General features: G+C 38.6%; 3 protein-coding genes across 2 annotated transcripts; all 3 read right to left on the bottom strand.

Annotated features, from left to right (window-relative positions):
* Positions 1-14,489, bottom strand: part of LOC131007125 (uncharacterized) — a 68,082-nt gene that overhangs the window by 39,116 nt on the left and 14,477 nt on the right.
* LOC131007129 (rapid alkalinization factor 23-like) lies at positions 911-1,661 on the bottom strand. The gene has a single exon (XM_057934290.1). It carries the CDS (start codon positions 1,468-1,470, stop codon positions 1,147-1,149), a length of 324 nt encoding a protein of 107 aa, XP_057790273.1. The 5' UTR covers positions 1,471-1,661; the 3' UTR covers positions 911-1,146.
* LOC131007127 (uncharacterized) lies at positions 3,606-7,824 on the bottom strand. The gene is made up of 7 exons (XM_057934288.1): positions 7,729-7,824; positions 7,584-7,641; positions 4,977-5,211; positions 4,773-4,902; positions 4,368-4,691; positions 4,161-4,268; positions 3,606-4,072 (listed from the first exon to the last, which is right to left on the bottom strand). Exons 3-7 carry the CDS (start codon positions 5,204-5,206, stop codon positions 3,731-3,733), a joined length of 1,134 nt encoding a protein of 377 aa, XP_057790271.1. The 5' UTR covers positions 5,207-5,211; positions 7,584-7,641; positions 7,729-7,824; the 3' UTR covers positions 3,606-3,730.

Genomic DNA, 14,489 nt, shown 5'->3' with positions numbered 1-14,489 from the left:
TGGCCGAGAAATGTCAATAACTTTCGGACTTATAAAAATAGGGCACTTATTAATTAGTGTCCTATTTTTTTTACAAGTCCGAAAGTTATTGTTCTAATTTCAAAATCAACGTAAGTTACTGTCCTAAAAAACCCTATGACTCCGTTTGCTATGCATGTGTCGGATAGATATCACATTTGGGAGGTGCGATAGCGTAAAATCTTTTTTATATATTGATCCAAACATGATATTGATATCTTATAAATTAATAAATATCACAGTCAAAGATATCATGTAGTAAACGAGACCTTAGTATATACTTGTGTTATCTTTATATATAGAATTAGAACCCATCAATCTGACGATATTCTTTTTCTTCCACAATTTTTGTTTTATTAGTATATCTTTCTTCTATGATCTCACCATTAATGAAACCGCTTCGATGTGAACTTGTTTGTCCAACATATATCTTCATTTTCTATACCAGCAAATGAAGCATTATATATAGTCATTCTGCTTGTGCTTGAGAACAAAATCTACTTCCTCATCTCTTGCAAGTGTTTCTTCTGCACAGGTGGTCGCACCTCACAACATTAACGATCCCCTCTACTTGATGAATTTTATTTATTAGGTTTAATTTGGGCTATAAATTATAGAAAAAAATGGTAAATTTATAATTATTTATTATTATTATTATTTTAATTAAGGGACTATGGTGAGTAAAATGGAACTATGAATAGAATCACCTCATTACAATTCCTGTGCCGTGAATCCACCATCTCCAAATGGGCTTCATTAAATGATCTTGAGTCCATATTGAATCAACCCATTCAACACCCTATTTTCTTTTGATTGGTTCAAAGAAAACATGAATTACGAATCTCGAGTTGCATATGCTTTGAGCGCTGCCTAACTACATATATAGTGGAAATGGAAGACAATGTAAATCACTCTTCTTGTACTGATGCATACATGTTCCCCAACGTACGTAATGTAATCCAAGTAGAAAGAGAATATGAAAAGATATGAATAGTAACATATTATATATGAAACTAAGAGTAAATTAGTGGCGCGGAGAGGGAGAGTGTATTACAAGAAGTAAGATCTAAATGAATACATCGATGATCTGCAGCAAGCATCATAGATAAACAGCTAAATTAGGCATAATCAAACGGTGCTTCTAGCGCAGTTGGTAACCCTGGTGCAGCCGCGGTTGTAAGGGTTGGCGACCTCGTGGTGACGGCAGTTGTAGTAGGACTGCCCCTTCTGATCGCACGGTATCTTGTTCCGCATGAGTGCGCCGTAGCTGATGTAGCCGCCACCCCCCAGCTGCCGCCTCGCCGTCTCCGATTCCATCATCATCTGCTCGTCCATGTCGATCGCGTCCTCCACCAGCCCGTGCCCGTCGGGCTCCGATATCATCATCTCCGAATGCGCCACCGCAGCCACGGAGAGCATTAGAACAAACAACCCCACCATCCGCAAAGCCATCGACGCGATTAACTAGATGGTGATGGCTATGAATATGGCTGCCTCTCCTCCGATCCTTTTGCTTTTCTTGGGCAGCTTTTATATTTGCTCCGCCGTAATGGGGGAGGAAAATGAAACATGCATAGTGGAGGAGGGGATGGAGGAGAAGAATTTTATGAATTAGGTCCCGCTTTTTGCTCCCTAGGTATGGGCATGGATTGGGGACTAGAGCAAATATAGGACTTTTCCGGTACACTCCGTTTCTCATACTCACACCACCTCTTTTACCCTAATTGGCTTTACATACATGAATTATTACCACAACAAAATTCAATTATTTTTTCTCACAAATTGCTGCGCAACTGCATAACTTATTTCAAAATTTCCCCCATCTTTCGAATTAAACCTTTTTTTTTAATTTGTTACACCCAAATAAAGGAAAAGCACACTCACACTCTAGCCTTCTAGGTGACTCGAACCCCCGACCTATTGGTTGGAGGTGAAGCGTCTTAACAACAGATTGTGCTTCATCGTCTCGAATTAAAAAACTTTATATATTCGACAAAAATCGAAAGTTACAAATAGTACTTCAATTAATATATAAACAATTACTCAATAAGATTTGAAAAATAAATATTTTAAGAGATTGTATGACGGTGGACTCAAACCTACCTGAAATATTTGACTTCAAACATTAATTATTGTACCATTATGCTGGGATGTTTCTGACGAAAAATGGCCCAAGGCGAACAATAAAGATGAGCCCTCTATTCACTATCATAAAAATACAAGATAACATTTTTTTTAAGTTATATTATACCCCCTCCGTCCACAATTTAAAGCCCTACTTGCTCTTAAATTTTTTGTCCATAAATTAAAGTTCTATTATGTTTTTTGTACTTTTTTGCTCTTCTTCTTTTCCTATATTTACTACCATTTGCCACTAATGGACTCACTTTAAAACACATTTATCATTTTTATATTCTATATTTACTATACTTTATCACTAGTGGACCCACTCACAACACCTTTATCACTTTAGTCAACTATATTTATCACTTTAGTCAACTACCCTTATCACTACAAAAAAAAAAGTGATTACCGGCGGCATTTCCCGTCGGTAAAAAAGGGACGGCCGCCGGCGATTCAATTACCGGCGGCATTACCGGCGGCAAGTTCAGCCGCCGGAGATGTGAATCCCGGCGGCGAAGCTCAGCCGCCGGAGATTGGCGGCGGCCCTACCGCCGGTGGAGTTTCTCGGGAAGCTCAGGTGATTTCCCGAATGTTTACCGGCGGTCATTGCCGCCGGTAATCAGCGGCGGCTATATGCAGCCGGTAATCAGCGGCGGTACCATTGCCGCCGGTGATCACCACCACTGCACCGATGGTCGTCGATGTTTGGGAATTACCGGCGGCCCTTTGCCGCCGCCAATTACCGGCGGGATATTGCCGCCGGTAATTAATTAATTATTTAAATTATTTATTTATTTAAAGTATTTATTTTATTTATTTTATTTATTTTATTTATTTTATTTTCGTATTTATACAATATTTCAAACCTTAGGCGAACTTCCCAGTGGGTCACCCATCTTAGTTGTGCTCTAAGTCAAGCACGCTTAACCTTGAAGTTCCTTTTGAATTGTCCCCAGTAGAGAACACTCGTATAATTGATATATCTATTGCCTATTAAATCATTTAAAGGCTATTTCAATATACAATATATATCATATATTCATAACATTTGAATATGAGGAGATTATATCCAAGTAATGTTAATTACGGACCAGTCTCGTGCCGCCCGTATTTTTATGACAAATAAATATTTATTTTTTAATTTATTTTTTAATTTTTTTTAATTTTTTTTAATTTTTTTTTAATTTTTTTTAAAAATTTTTTTAAATTATTTTTATCAATATAGTTTATTAATCATGAGTATTTTAATTTGATAGTTTTAATGTATTTTTGAATTCATTTGCATATATGTCTTTATTTTTATGTCGAAACAATATATCTATTTATTAATCAATATGTTATTAATTTTTTTTTATCAATCTACGTTATAGAATATAAGTATTTTCATTTTGTAATTATAATATATTTTGAATTCATTTGCATACCTTGAATTCACTCACAATAAATAGAACGATTTGAAAACATAAAACAATTAAATTGTTCAACAAAACACAAATGTTAAACAAAGTTCAAGTGTAATTGTGTTTATTCAGAAACATAACATAAAAAAAAAGTTCAACATGATATAGATACATAGAAGTGATCATGCTCAAGGTAGCTGACCCGACCGCCTCAGTATCTCCTCTAACTGACTCATCCGCTGCTCAAGGGCCTCACGTGCTGCTTGTTCGGCCTCACGTGCTGCTTCCTGGGCCGCCCTATCCTCCTCAGCATTTTGGAGACGCTCCTCCAGTGTGGAGATCCGAGTCTCATACATCCGCTGAGACATCTGGGAAGAGCATGTACTGTTGGTAGACCCCCTACTGAACTGGCTCACACCAGCACTTCCAGTGCCGTACAGTCGTGACCTACCGGGACGTACGAGCTCCAAGTAGACCTCATCGAGTCGGTCCTCTCGTCCTGTCTCAGCAGCAACACGATGAATCTCCGCCTAATTCATACATAACAATACACAATTATTATAAAATAAATACATTTTACTATGTATTACTAATATTTGTTCAAACTTAAACATTTACATCAAGGTTGGCATCCTTTTCTGACACAAAAGTTCCATCTGCGTACATGTGTAGGCGGAGGAAAGTGCTGTAGTTAGATGCAGTTGGGGGGACTTCACCATCCACGAGCTGTTCATGCATTTATATAAGAAAAATAAGGTAATATATATATATATATATATATATATTTATATTTATTAGATAAATACTTAATCGATAATTACTAACCAGACTCTGCTGCAGAATACGACTCGACTGAGACCCTCCAACGTGCCGACTGATCCCTGTACCAACTCCATCTGGCTCAGAGTATCGGTTCTCACGTGCGCGCCTAGAAACGGCCTTAACCTCATCTTGATCCCAGTATGCCTTGATTCCCGTCCAAAAGGTGTCGGACATGCCCAGCGGTGTCTCCATCATCTCCCCTGCCTCGGTCTTCTGCTTGAGCAGTCTCTTATACTCGCTCATGTTGTCACTGTACCTTTTGCGGGCCTTTTCTAACCACATGTCTTTCACATCAGCCTCATCCTCAGGGTCCCAAGTAAACTCTTTCTGTTGAATATATTGGTGAAATTAATATAACATTTTAACAATATATAATGCTAAATTTATATATAGTAGAAATTCATTTACCTTGAATTCCTCAAAATACAACTCCTGCACCGTTGGCGGAGTTAACTTCCACGTGTACCCGCCTGGGTTCGGAATCCTCTTAAACGAGTTCGTGCAGCAGGTGGAGATCCCCGGGGGCTCGATCAACTTACTGTACCAATATATCAAAATAATTTAAAGAATTACTTGATATAGACAAATAATGATTTAAATAAAAATACTCACCCAACAGTATTCCTCTGAAAGAGGATCCTCCCGTCGCGCCTAACACACTCAGCCCTAATCTGCGCCACTGATTTGCCTTTGGGCCTTCTAGACCCAGATGCAGCAGCGCTCTGTGGAGGGGAACCAGACTCTGGAGTAGCGGAAATATACGGCCCAGAGCCTGAGGAGGACTGTGCCTCAGGCCTAGAAGACCGACTACCAAACCCCAACAATCCTCTACGATGAGACATGGTACCTATTTCAAATAGATTCAAATAAGTATAGACACAACCTGTATACAGTGATCAAAATAACACTCATGTCACAGAAATTGATTAAGATAAGTATAGACAGTCTGTAAATTGCAGGAAGTTTCTAATCACACATGAATAACAAGTATAAACAAATACATTGCCAAATAACCTCAACTACTGTCATCATCATTACTGGCGTCGTCATCATTACTGGCGTCATCAGATGTCAACGATTGGTCGTCGTCTTCTGGGTCATCGTCATCTTCAATGTCAACGATTCCACCGAGGGGATGAACAAGAATTGGTGGGTCAATGTCCACAGTACTGTTGGTAGATGTAATAGTAACAACCTCTTCTTGAAACGGTTGATCTAATGTTGAGTTAGATGCGGCAGTGGAGACTTCAACCTTTGATCTTGCGTTGACTTTGCATGCTGACAACCAGATGTACCCCACCCAGACAACATAGCGTACGCTGAAAAATCACTAATAGTCCATATTAGAGCTGCCCGCATCTGAAAATTTTGCTGCAACGATATGTCATAAGTGTTCACACCAACCTCCCACAAATATTTCAACTCATGTATCAGTGGCTGTAAGAAAACATCCAACTTCATCTTTGGGTTAGATGGCCCAGGCACGAGGACAGTGAGGAACATGAATTGTTCTTTCATGCACAACCACGGAGGCAAGTTATACGGTGTGACAATGACCGGCCAAGAAGAATATTGACGCCCTGATTGTGCAAATGGGGCAAAACCATCTGTAGAAAGGCCTAATCTCACATTTCTTATCTCCTCGGTGAATCCAGGATATACTGAATTCAAGTGTTTCCATGCCGGAGAGTCTGCTGGGTGGCGCATGATCCCATCTTCTATTGAAGTCGCATGCCATCGCATATTTTCGGCTGTTGCCGCAGATGCAAACAACCTTTGCAGTCGGGGCGTCAAAGGAAAATAGTGCATCTGTTTGGCGGCCACACGTTTCTTTCGGCGGCTTCCAGATGCACGCAAGTTCTCCTTATATCGTGATGCACCACAAAAATTACAACTCTCTAGCTCACTGTCGTCCCCCCAATACAACATGCAGTTATTAACGCAACAATCAATCTTCTCTACTGGCAAACCCAACCCGCGCAGATTTCTCTTCGTACTGTAAAAGCTGTCAGGGCAGTTGTTATCCTTCGGTAAAGCCTTTTGAACCATCTCAGATATCTGATTAAAACATCTCTCTGACATGTGATTTTCAACCTTTATGCTCATCATCTGTGTCATCCAGGATAACTGTGAGTAAGTATCACAGTCTGGGTATAGAGGACTATCGGCTGCGTCAGGATTAGGCGGCTCCTCAAGATTTGGAGGATCTTGATAATTACTAGGTCCAGCATGATCATGCACCATCCTTTGGTAATTACTGTATGACCCATCATCCTCATCCATTATAGTATGTTCTGCTGGCATATACACTGGTGCTTCCCCTTGATAACACCAGTTCGTGTAATTGTGGACAAATCCACGCCTAGTAACATGTTCTCTGACTGTAGGTACAGATGCAAAGACTTTATTCTTACACTTCCTACACGGGCACCTAATGTTACCAATTCCATCTGTATACGCTGTTTGATTTATCGCAAACTCGAGGAAACTCTCAAGTCCCGTTTCAAATGCAGCACGATCATTGTATCTCGCGTACATCCACGATCGATTATCACTCATTCTTGCAAATTCTAATTGAGAATAAAAATAAATCAAATACAATAAATTACTTGAATCTAAGAAAATTTCGACAGCATAACCCCACTATCCTAACTACCAAGTGCTCGACTCTACCAGCAACTATAGTGACCATAGTGGTCCTAATTTACTAAACCTATACTAGGTCTACCCGGCCCCCCAATGTCGAAACAATAATAAAATAACATATAAAACAATAAAAAAAATAAAGTAATAAAAGCAAACACAATCATTTGTTGGGAGAAGATCCTTAAGAAATAATCAATTTCTATCCCAAAGGGAGAAGATCCTTAAGAAATTGATTAAATCTATCCCACAATATATAATAACATATCATTTCATCCAAAACAGAAAATCAATTTAAAATTAATCTAATTAACAAATTAATTTCAATTAATCATACTTTAAACATCCTATAAAGTAACTACAGTTAAATCAATTCATAATTAATCTAATTACCAAATTAATTTCAATTAATCATACTTTAAACATCCTATAAAGTATCTAATTACCAAATTAATTTCAATTTATCATACTTTAAACATCCTATAAAGTAATTAGAATTATGTTAATTTTAATCAAACAAATAAATAATAAATAAATAAACAAATAAATAAAAGTCTATTAAAAATGAAAGTGTACCGTAGGAGTTGACGGCGGAACCGTGCGGTGGCAGGAGCGGTGAGACGGCAGGATTGGCCTGCAATTAGGAGGAGAAAGATGAAGAGAGGATGAGAGGGTGAGAGAGAGAGAGAGACAGAGAGAGAGAAGGAAAGGAGGGGCTTACCTTGACGGAGGCGACGGCGACCGGCGACGGCGACAGGCGGCGGCAGCAGGGCAGGGCAGCGGCAGGGCAGGGTGGGGGGGGGGGGCAGGGGGGCTGGAGGCGCGAGAGGGGGGAGGGATCTGTTCTGGAGGAGAGAGGGTTAGGGCACGATTTTGGGCTTTAAAATTAGCGGCGGCCCATTACCGCCGCTAAAGCCCGACCCGCACTATTTTTACCGGCGGCAAATTACCGCCGCTAATCACCGGCGGCAGCTGCCGCCGCTATCTGCTAAATATAATAAAAAAAAATTAAAAAATAAAATTCCCGGCGGCCTTAATATTTACCGGCCGCGTTGCCGCCGGTGATCACCGGCGGTGACTTTGCCGCCGGTATCATCGCCATATATTCAAAAAATACGGGTCGGCAGCACCGCCGTCGGAAAGCCGCCGGTGATCGCCGGCGGCGAGCCTGCCGCCGGTAAATCCTGCCGGTAAATCGGCGCTTTTTTGTAGTGTATATTTCATCCACATCACTTTTTTCATCTTTCTTAGTCTCCGTGCCTACACCAAAGTGGGGCTTTAAATTGTGGATGGAGGGAGTAATATTTTGGTAGTCAAAAAGTATATATTAATAATTATAAAAATATGACTTCTTCTCACTTTTTTACTTGCAAAGTAATCTAGGAGTATTTGTTTCAAGATTTTCTAAGATATCTTTTTCAATACACAAAATTACTAAACCATTTAATCTTTCTTGTAACATTGACAATCTCAAATATGTCTTCAATAATTTTAAATTCGAGAAACTACTCTCAGTTAAAGCTACAGCAACAGGCATGTCAACTGTTGAAATAGAAATTTTTATTGAAAAAAGAAGAAAACCTAAACCCAAGAGAGCACAAGCGCAACTGAGGGCCGGGACTCCAAAGAGAGCCCGTCTAAGAAAGACAAAAAAAAAATAGAAAAAGAATAGCAGTGAGCGGGAAGAAGACCACCTCAGAGGCTCCGGCCGAATCATCGCCCCTAGGAAGCCCGGCCCACACAAACCCGAAACAAGATAAGACAACAAAAGAACATCAAGAGCCAAAACAGAGCAGCCCAATGAGGAAAGAACAACTAAACAAAAAGGAAAAACCCAACGGGAAACGGCCAGGCAAAGCTGGGAGCAGCGCACACCCAAGACCCACCAACCAGCTGCAAAACACCAACACCAAAAAAATAAGTAGGAAACATGAACACACAAAAGCACCAAGCACACACAAACACACCACAAGAAGCAAACAAAAAACAAAAATGGGGAAAACAACCCCCTAAACAAGACCAAAAGCCAGAACTCAAGCAACGACCACCACAGTCAAGGGAAACACATGCGATTCTACTCTCCAAACACAATAGGCATGTCAACAAGATCCTATAAGTTGTAATATTTGGGTAACAATATGCAATTTTTACAAATTCAAGAATTTCAATAGCTGTCATTATTTTATTTGGCAATATCATTTGTAATATTTTTAATTTAGTAAATAAATCATCTAAGTCAACAACGGATATATTATCATGAGTAAAAGTAAATTTCAGATTAACACAACAATGTCTTAACTTATCACTGTCCAAAGTTTTTAAAGTTTTGAATCAAACAAAAAATCAAATTTATGATCAAATAATTTCATTTCTTCAAATCTACATTTTAAAGAAGCAATCGTCATATCCACAACAACTACAAAATATTCAATTCTAAACGACTCTTTGGGTGATGATAATGAAACTTCAACTCTTTCTCCCTTATCAAATTATTTTTTTCTAGTAATACGATATTTTATTTGAAAATATTGGCTCTATATTTATATTAGATGCAAGACTCTTCGCAATAGTCAAACTTGTATCTAAACATTCATTTCTATATTTTTGAAAAAATGATATTAGACCTTCTAATTGTTTCATGATAGAGTCAATGAACATAATATATATATAAATGATATTAGACCTTACAATTTTTTTGGGGCACAAATTTCTTTTGGGATGTAATTTTTTGGGCCCCATTTTTTCTAATGCTATAGTATAAAAAAAATTGAGCCAATAATATATATAAAAGGATATACAAATTTTTCGGCCCCCAAAAATGATGGGCCCTGGGCGATCGCCCATGTTGGCCTGCCCTCAAAGATGACCATGCCATTGAGTCAATTATACGCATAAAATAATTGTGACTTTTCTCTAACTAAATCATTAAGCTTCCATGTCTCTTATATTGTAACTAAATTAATTTAAAGAAAGAAAGCGTCGAAATATATTGTAAACAAGTTATCTTTGTATGTCATGAGTGATTCGTGAAGCTATTTTTGAGATCAAATATCATGATATTGAATAAGTCTATAACATTTTTGTAAGGCAAAATTTGGATGAGATAAACCTCACTCAAGAAACGAATCGGGACAGGGTTGAGGCGTAGATAGGGACGGGGCAGAGCGGGTTGGGCGCGGGTCACAGCCAGTTGAGAACATGAATAATTCAAAATAATTATTATTGTGATGAAAAGTAATAATCGGCATGAAGAAATGTAATATTTTTAAATCATTACTTTTCTTCACGCAATTGTTATTTTTACTCACAATGAATTTATTTGGTCATGTAACTTTTGTCGTAAGAAAAGGTAACCATTGATATGAAGAAATGTAATATTTCAATAAATATCATAATGCTAAAAAAAGTAAATTATAAAATAATATTATGAGTAAATGGGCTCACTTAGCCCTTCCAACTTAATAAAAGGAAAAAATGTCCACTCAAATTAAAACATGGAAATAGTAGCCTTTAAGACTTTTTTACCCTTATTTGAATTTTTAATAATTTATAAAAACTGAAAAATTAAATCATATTTTGTTCAATTAAAAATATAATTAAATCAAATAAAATTACATCACAAAATTACCATATCAAATTTACCACACCCAAAATTCACACTCAAACCCTAACATCTCCCCATCGCCTTTGAGTTCACGCTGCCGCCGTGACGTCGACGTCCGATGCCGGCCGCCCACTCCGCCGCCGTTCTGTCATTGTCCAGCAGCCGTAAAACCCCACGGCTGCCGCCTCTCCTCTCATCTCCCGCTGGGACGTCCGAACCGGCGCCGTCTCTCAACGGCTGCCGCCTCTCCTCTCCTCTCCCACTGCGTCTCCTTTCCTCTCCGGCTGCGATGTCCGAACTGGCGACGTCCGAACCGGCCTTGTGTTCATGGTTACACGAAAATATACTTGTTTACACACAAAAAATGATAGTTACACACATTATCAATAGTTACACACTTTATTCGAGTGTTACACACAATTTCGGCTGATAATGTGTGTAACAGTGCAAATTATCAGCCGAAATTGTGTATAAACGTGAAGTTTGAACCATTACACACATTTGTGGTCGATAATGTGTGTAATGAAGCATTTTGAACGGTTACACACAATTTGGAAAGATAATGCGTGTAATTATCTTCCGAAATTATGTGTAACACTCAAATAAAGTGTGTAACTATTGATAATGTGTAACTATCGTTTTTTGTGTGTAAACAAGTATATTTCCGTGTAACCATGAACACAATGCGAAAATCACAAATCAAGAACCAACAATAACAAGAATATTCACTAATACTAAACCAAATCAACCAAATCTCGTTGTTTGAACATCATTACAAAGGGGATTAACACATCCCTCTATTATCCAGATTTACCCAACAAAATTTCAAAACACCATTTTTCCAAAAACCTCTAGACAAATTCCGTGTTATGAGAGATTAGGAGGATGTGACTTACCGGAAACGAGAGGAACATAAGCAACACGGCCTTCAAGACCGCCTCATGAGACCGCCGAAAAGAGGTCGCCGGAAAAAAAAGCCGCCGGCGACGGTGGTAACTTGGGGAAGAAGACGGTAACTTTTTTTTTAACCCAAATATGATTTAACCCAAAATCTAGGTTTTGTTTTTTGTTTTAACTTTTTTTATTTTACTATTTTGTGAAATTTTCGAAAATTAGTAAAAAAACTAATTAATCAATATATATTATTAAGGGCAACTTTGTCAATTCAACACTAAAAAGGCTACATTTTCCATATATTTATCTTCATGGACATATTTTCCTACAACTAAAAGGTTTTGGCTAGAGTAGGGGTTTCACTCTAATATTATTGTTGTTAAAAAATGAATCTGTGATGTTGAGATAGTAGGCAAAGAAGCTTACCACTAACCTAGCACATCTTTCCATGGAGTTCTTTAACTATGGAAAGTCAAACCTATCTGCCTACGAGTTTTTGATGAGGGGCCAACACTTTCCATGGAAAAGAGCATCGAGATGACTCGATTAGTGAAAGAAGAGAAGATTAAGGAGGCCTTGTGGAATATTGATAGTGACAAGGCTCCAGGACTAGATGGTTATACAACAGCTTTCTTTAAATGAAAATAGAGCATGATCAAAGAACAATTAGTGGCAACAGTCTTAATAAGTAGTTCAGAAAGAATCGAAGTTTCGATCGATCCCGGTACTTGGGACCCTATGGATGAAGACATGGTCTCTTTGGATCCCATTGGATTTCATTCGGAGGAGGAGCCTTATAAAGATCATTTTGATTCTTATCAAAGAAAGACAGGATTAACTGAGGCTGTTCAAACAGGCATAGGTCAACTAAATGGTATTCTGGTCGGATCATTTTCCTTTGTTGAAACATTTATCTGGTTTACCTCCCCATCGCCCCTTTCGCTTCGAAGCGGCGTGGTTAACTTATCCTTTCCATTCCACATTCCAATAGGGTGGCTCTTTGGAAATCCTTCATTGGGGGAGCGGAGCAGTCAATGAATGAAAAAAAGAAACCGATATAAATGAACTCATGCTCATGGGGGACTCCCCATTCTTTTTCCTAATATTCATATTTGTCAGTTTATTTTGCGTACAAATTTGATTATTCCTTTTCCTTCCCACCCTCGAGGAGCTTGATAGTCAAATCAATAAATTTTTAGATTTTTAACTATGGTTTGATTGTTATGGATTTTAACCACACAATTGTTTCTCTCATTCCCAAAAAATCCAACAATTGCACGGCAGGGGATTTTCTACCGATTACTTGCACCAATGTGGTGTATAAAATTGTGACGAAAATTCTTACCAATAGAATGATGCCTCACTTAAATTCATTAATTAATCATGCGCAGTCTGCTTTATTAAAGGTTGGAATATTACTCATTTTAAAATTCAAAATATTAATTTTAATGAAATGTATATATATATTTTTTAATTCATAGCATAACCATTAGTGAAAACAGTTAACAATTCTAGAACAAGCATGAGCCGCATCCATGTCATAATCTTACAAACATGAAACAAAATTATGGAGCCAGCACATGCAATTTGATATTCTAACTCTAAGTTTCCAAAGTCTTAAGTGATGGGAATATACAAAATATTTCTAATAAATTCTAAACTACTGAACAGTGTGGGAACAGTAAAACTCACCAATAACTTGTTGGATTACACCCATGTCAAGTTGAAACCCATTCCCAAACATTTTATAAAGGAACTCTCCATGATCATTGTCCATAGGTTGACCCCTAAGAGGTAACTCATGACTCCTTTTCTTCACCCCAGATCTCGGTGACTGGAAAATCATTTGAATTTAATTTCACAAGTTTCAACCCCTCATTCAATCCCTTTGATTAAGGTCTAGGGTTAATGTAGTCCTTTCCAATCACACCGGATATAGTTTTGATCGATGCCAAACATTGTTTTCGAATTCAACATAACAATGCAACCTTTATCTAAGAGGCCGGTGGAAGAGCTCACTCTATCAGTGGCTTGTAGGTCGTCTTCTTGTGTTCTCGAGATGCTACCCTGCATCTTGCAGAGCGTTTTCGCCGTCGAATTTAAATTTTGCCCTGTTTTGTGTTTAGCCCTATTTTGTGATGTTTTTATGGGCCTTTTTGTTGTCCATACGAGCATGCTTCGTATCGTTTTGCTCTATCCTTCACTTACTTGATGCTATTTGGGTGTGCTACTGTCGTGTGCAGGAATCGGGAGTTACCGCGCGTTTTGGCTTCGTTCGGAGCAGTTTCGGAGGCAGAGCTCACGGCCGCCGCCGTCATGACTGCGGCCGCGGCCCCACGGCACGGGCCGTGCGATTCCTGGAGTAATCAGCGAAGGCCACCCACGGCGGCACCGTCCCACGGCGGCCGCCGTCGCTGAATGATCGGCAGTTACGTTTTTCCGTATTTAAGCCCATTTTTAGGGTTTTTCATGGCACTCTCGACCACAGCAGCCTCCAGGCGATTTTCCCTTGTTTTCCCTTAGTTTTAGAGTAGCTAGAAACATCATAAACATCTTTTGATTCGTTGGATTAAAGTTAATGTCATTTTGCAATCCGTTGGATTGGATTTCCGGATCGTACGCTTATGTAAGAACTCAGTTTATGTTTTCTATATGAATGAATGCTAGTTTATTTCCTTTGCGTAGATTATTGTTGCTTCGAGTTTACTTGATGAATTATTTGTTCTTTATTCTCGCCTAGATAATCGTTGTCTATGATTGATTGAATTATCTAATTTTTCCCTGCGTTCTTAATCTGCTTCCTATTTTTCGCCTAGATAGACTTATATGCTTTCTGTTGATTCTGCATTAGATAATTTTACAAGCTTTATTTAATTACGCCTAGATTTAAAGAGAGAGTGCCAGACCCAACTACCCGATTAGAGTGTTTAGGTTTCCTTTCCGTTTCTTGTGAGTGATACAATTAAAGCCCTGCTAAGCCTTCC

The sequence above is a fragment of the Salvia miltiorrhiza genome, chromosome 1 (genome assembly GCF_028751815.1).
Source record: "Salvia miltiorrhiza cultivar Shanhuang (shh) chromosome 1, IMPLAD_Smil_shh, whole genome shotgun sequence".
Lineage (NCBI taxonomy): Eukaryota > Viridiplantae > Streptophyta > Magnoliopsida > Lamiales > Lamiaceae > Salvia > Salvia miltiorrhiza.
Note: the sequence above shows the minus strand (reverse complement) of the source record. Positions and strands in the feature narration are given on the sequence as shown.

Coding starts and splice junctions, on each gene's coding strand:
- LOC131007129 (XM_057934290.1), bottom strand. CDS start 1,470: ATGGCTTTGCGGATGGTGGGGTTGTTTGTTCTAATGCTCTCCGTGGCT.
- LOC131007127 (XM_057934288.1), bottom strand. CDS start 5,206: ATGTCTCATCGTAGAGGATTGTTGGGGTTTGGTAGTCGGTCTTCTAGG. Junction 4,903..4,976: donor TTTCAGAGGAATACTGTTGG/GTGAGTATTTTT, acceptor ATATTGGTACAG/TAAGTTGATCGAGCCCCCGG. Junction 4,692..4,772: donor TGTATTTTGAGGAATTCAAG/GTAAATGAATTT, acceptor TATATTCAACAG/AAAGAGTTTACTTGGGACCC.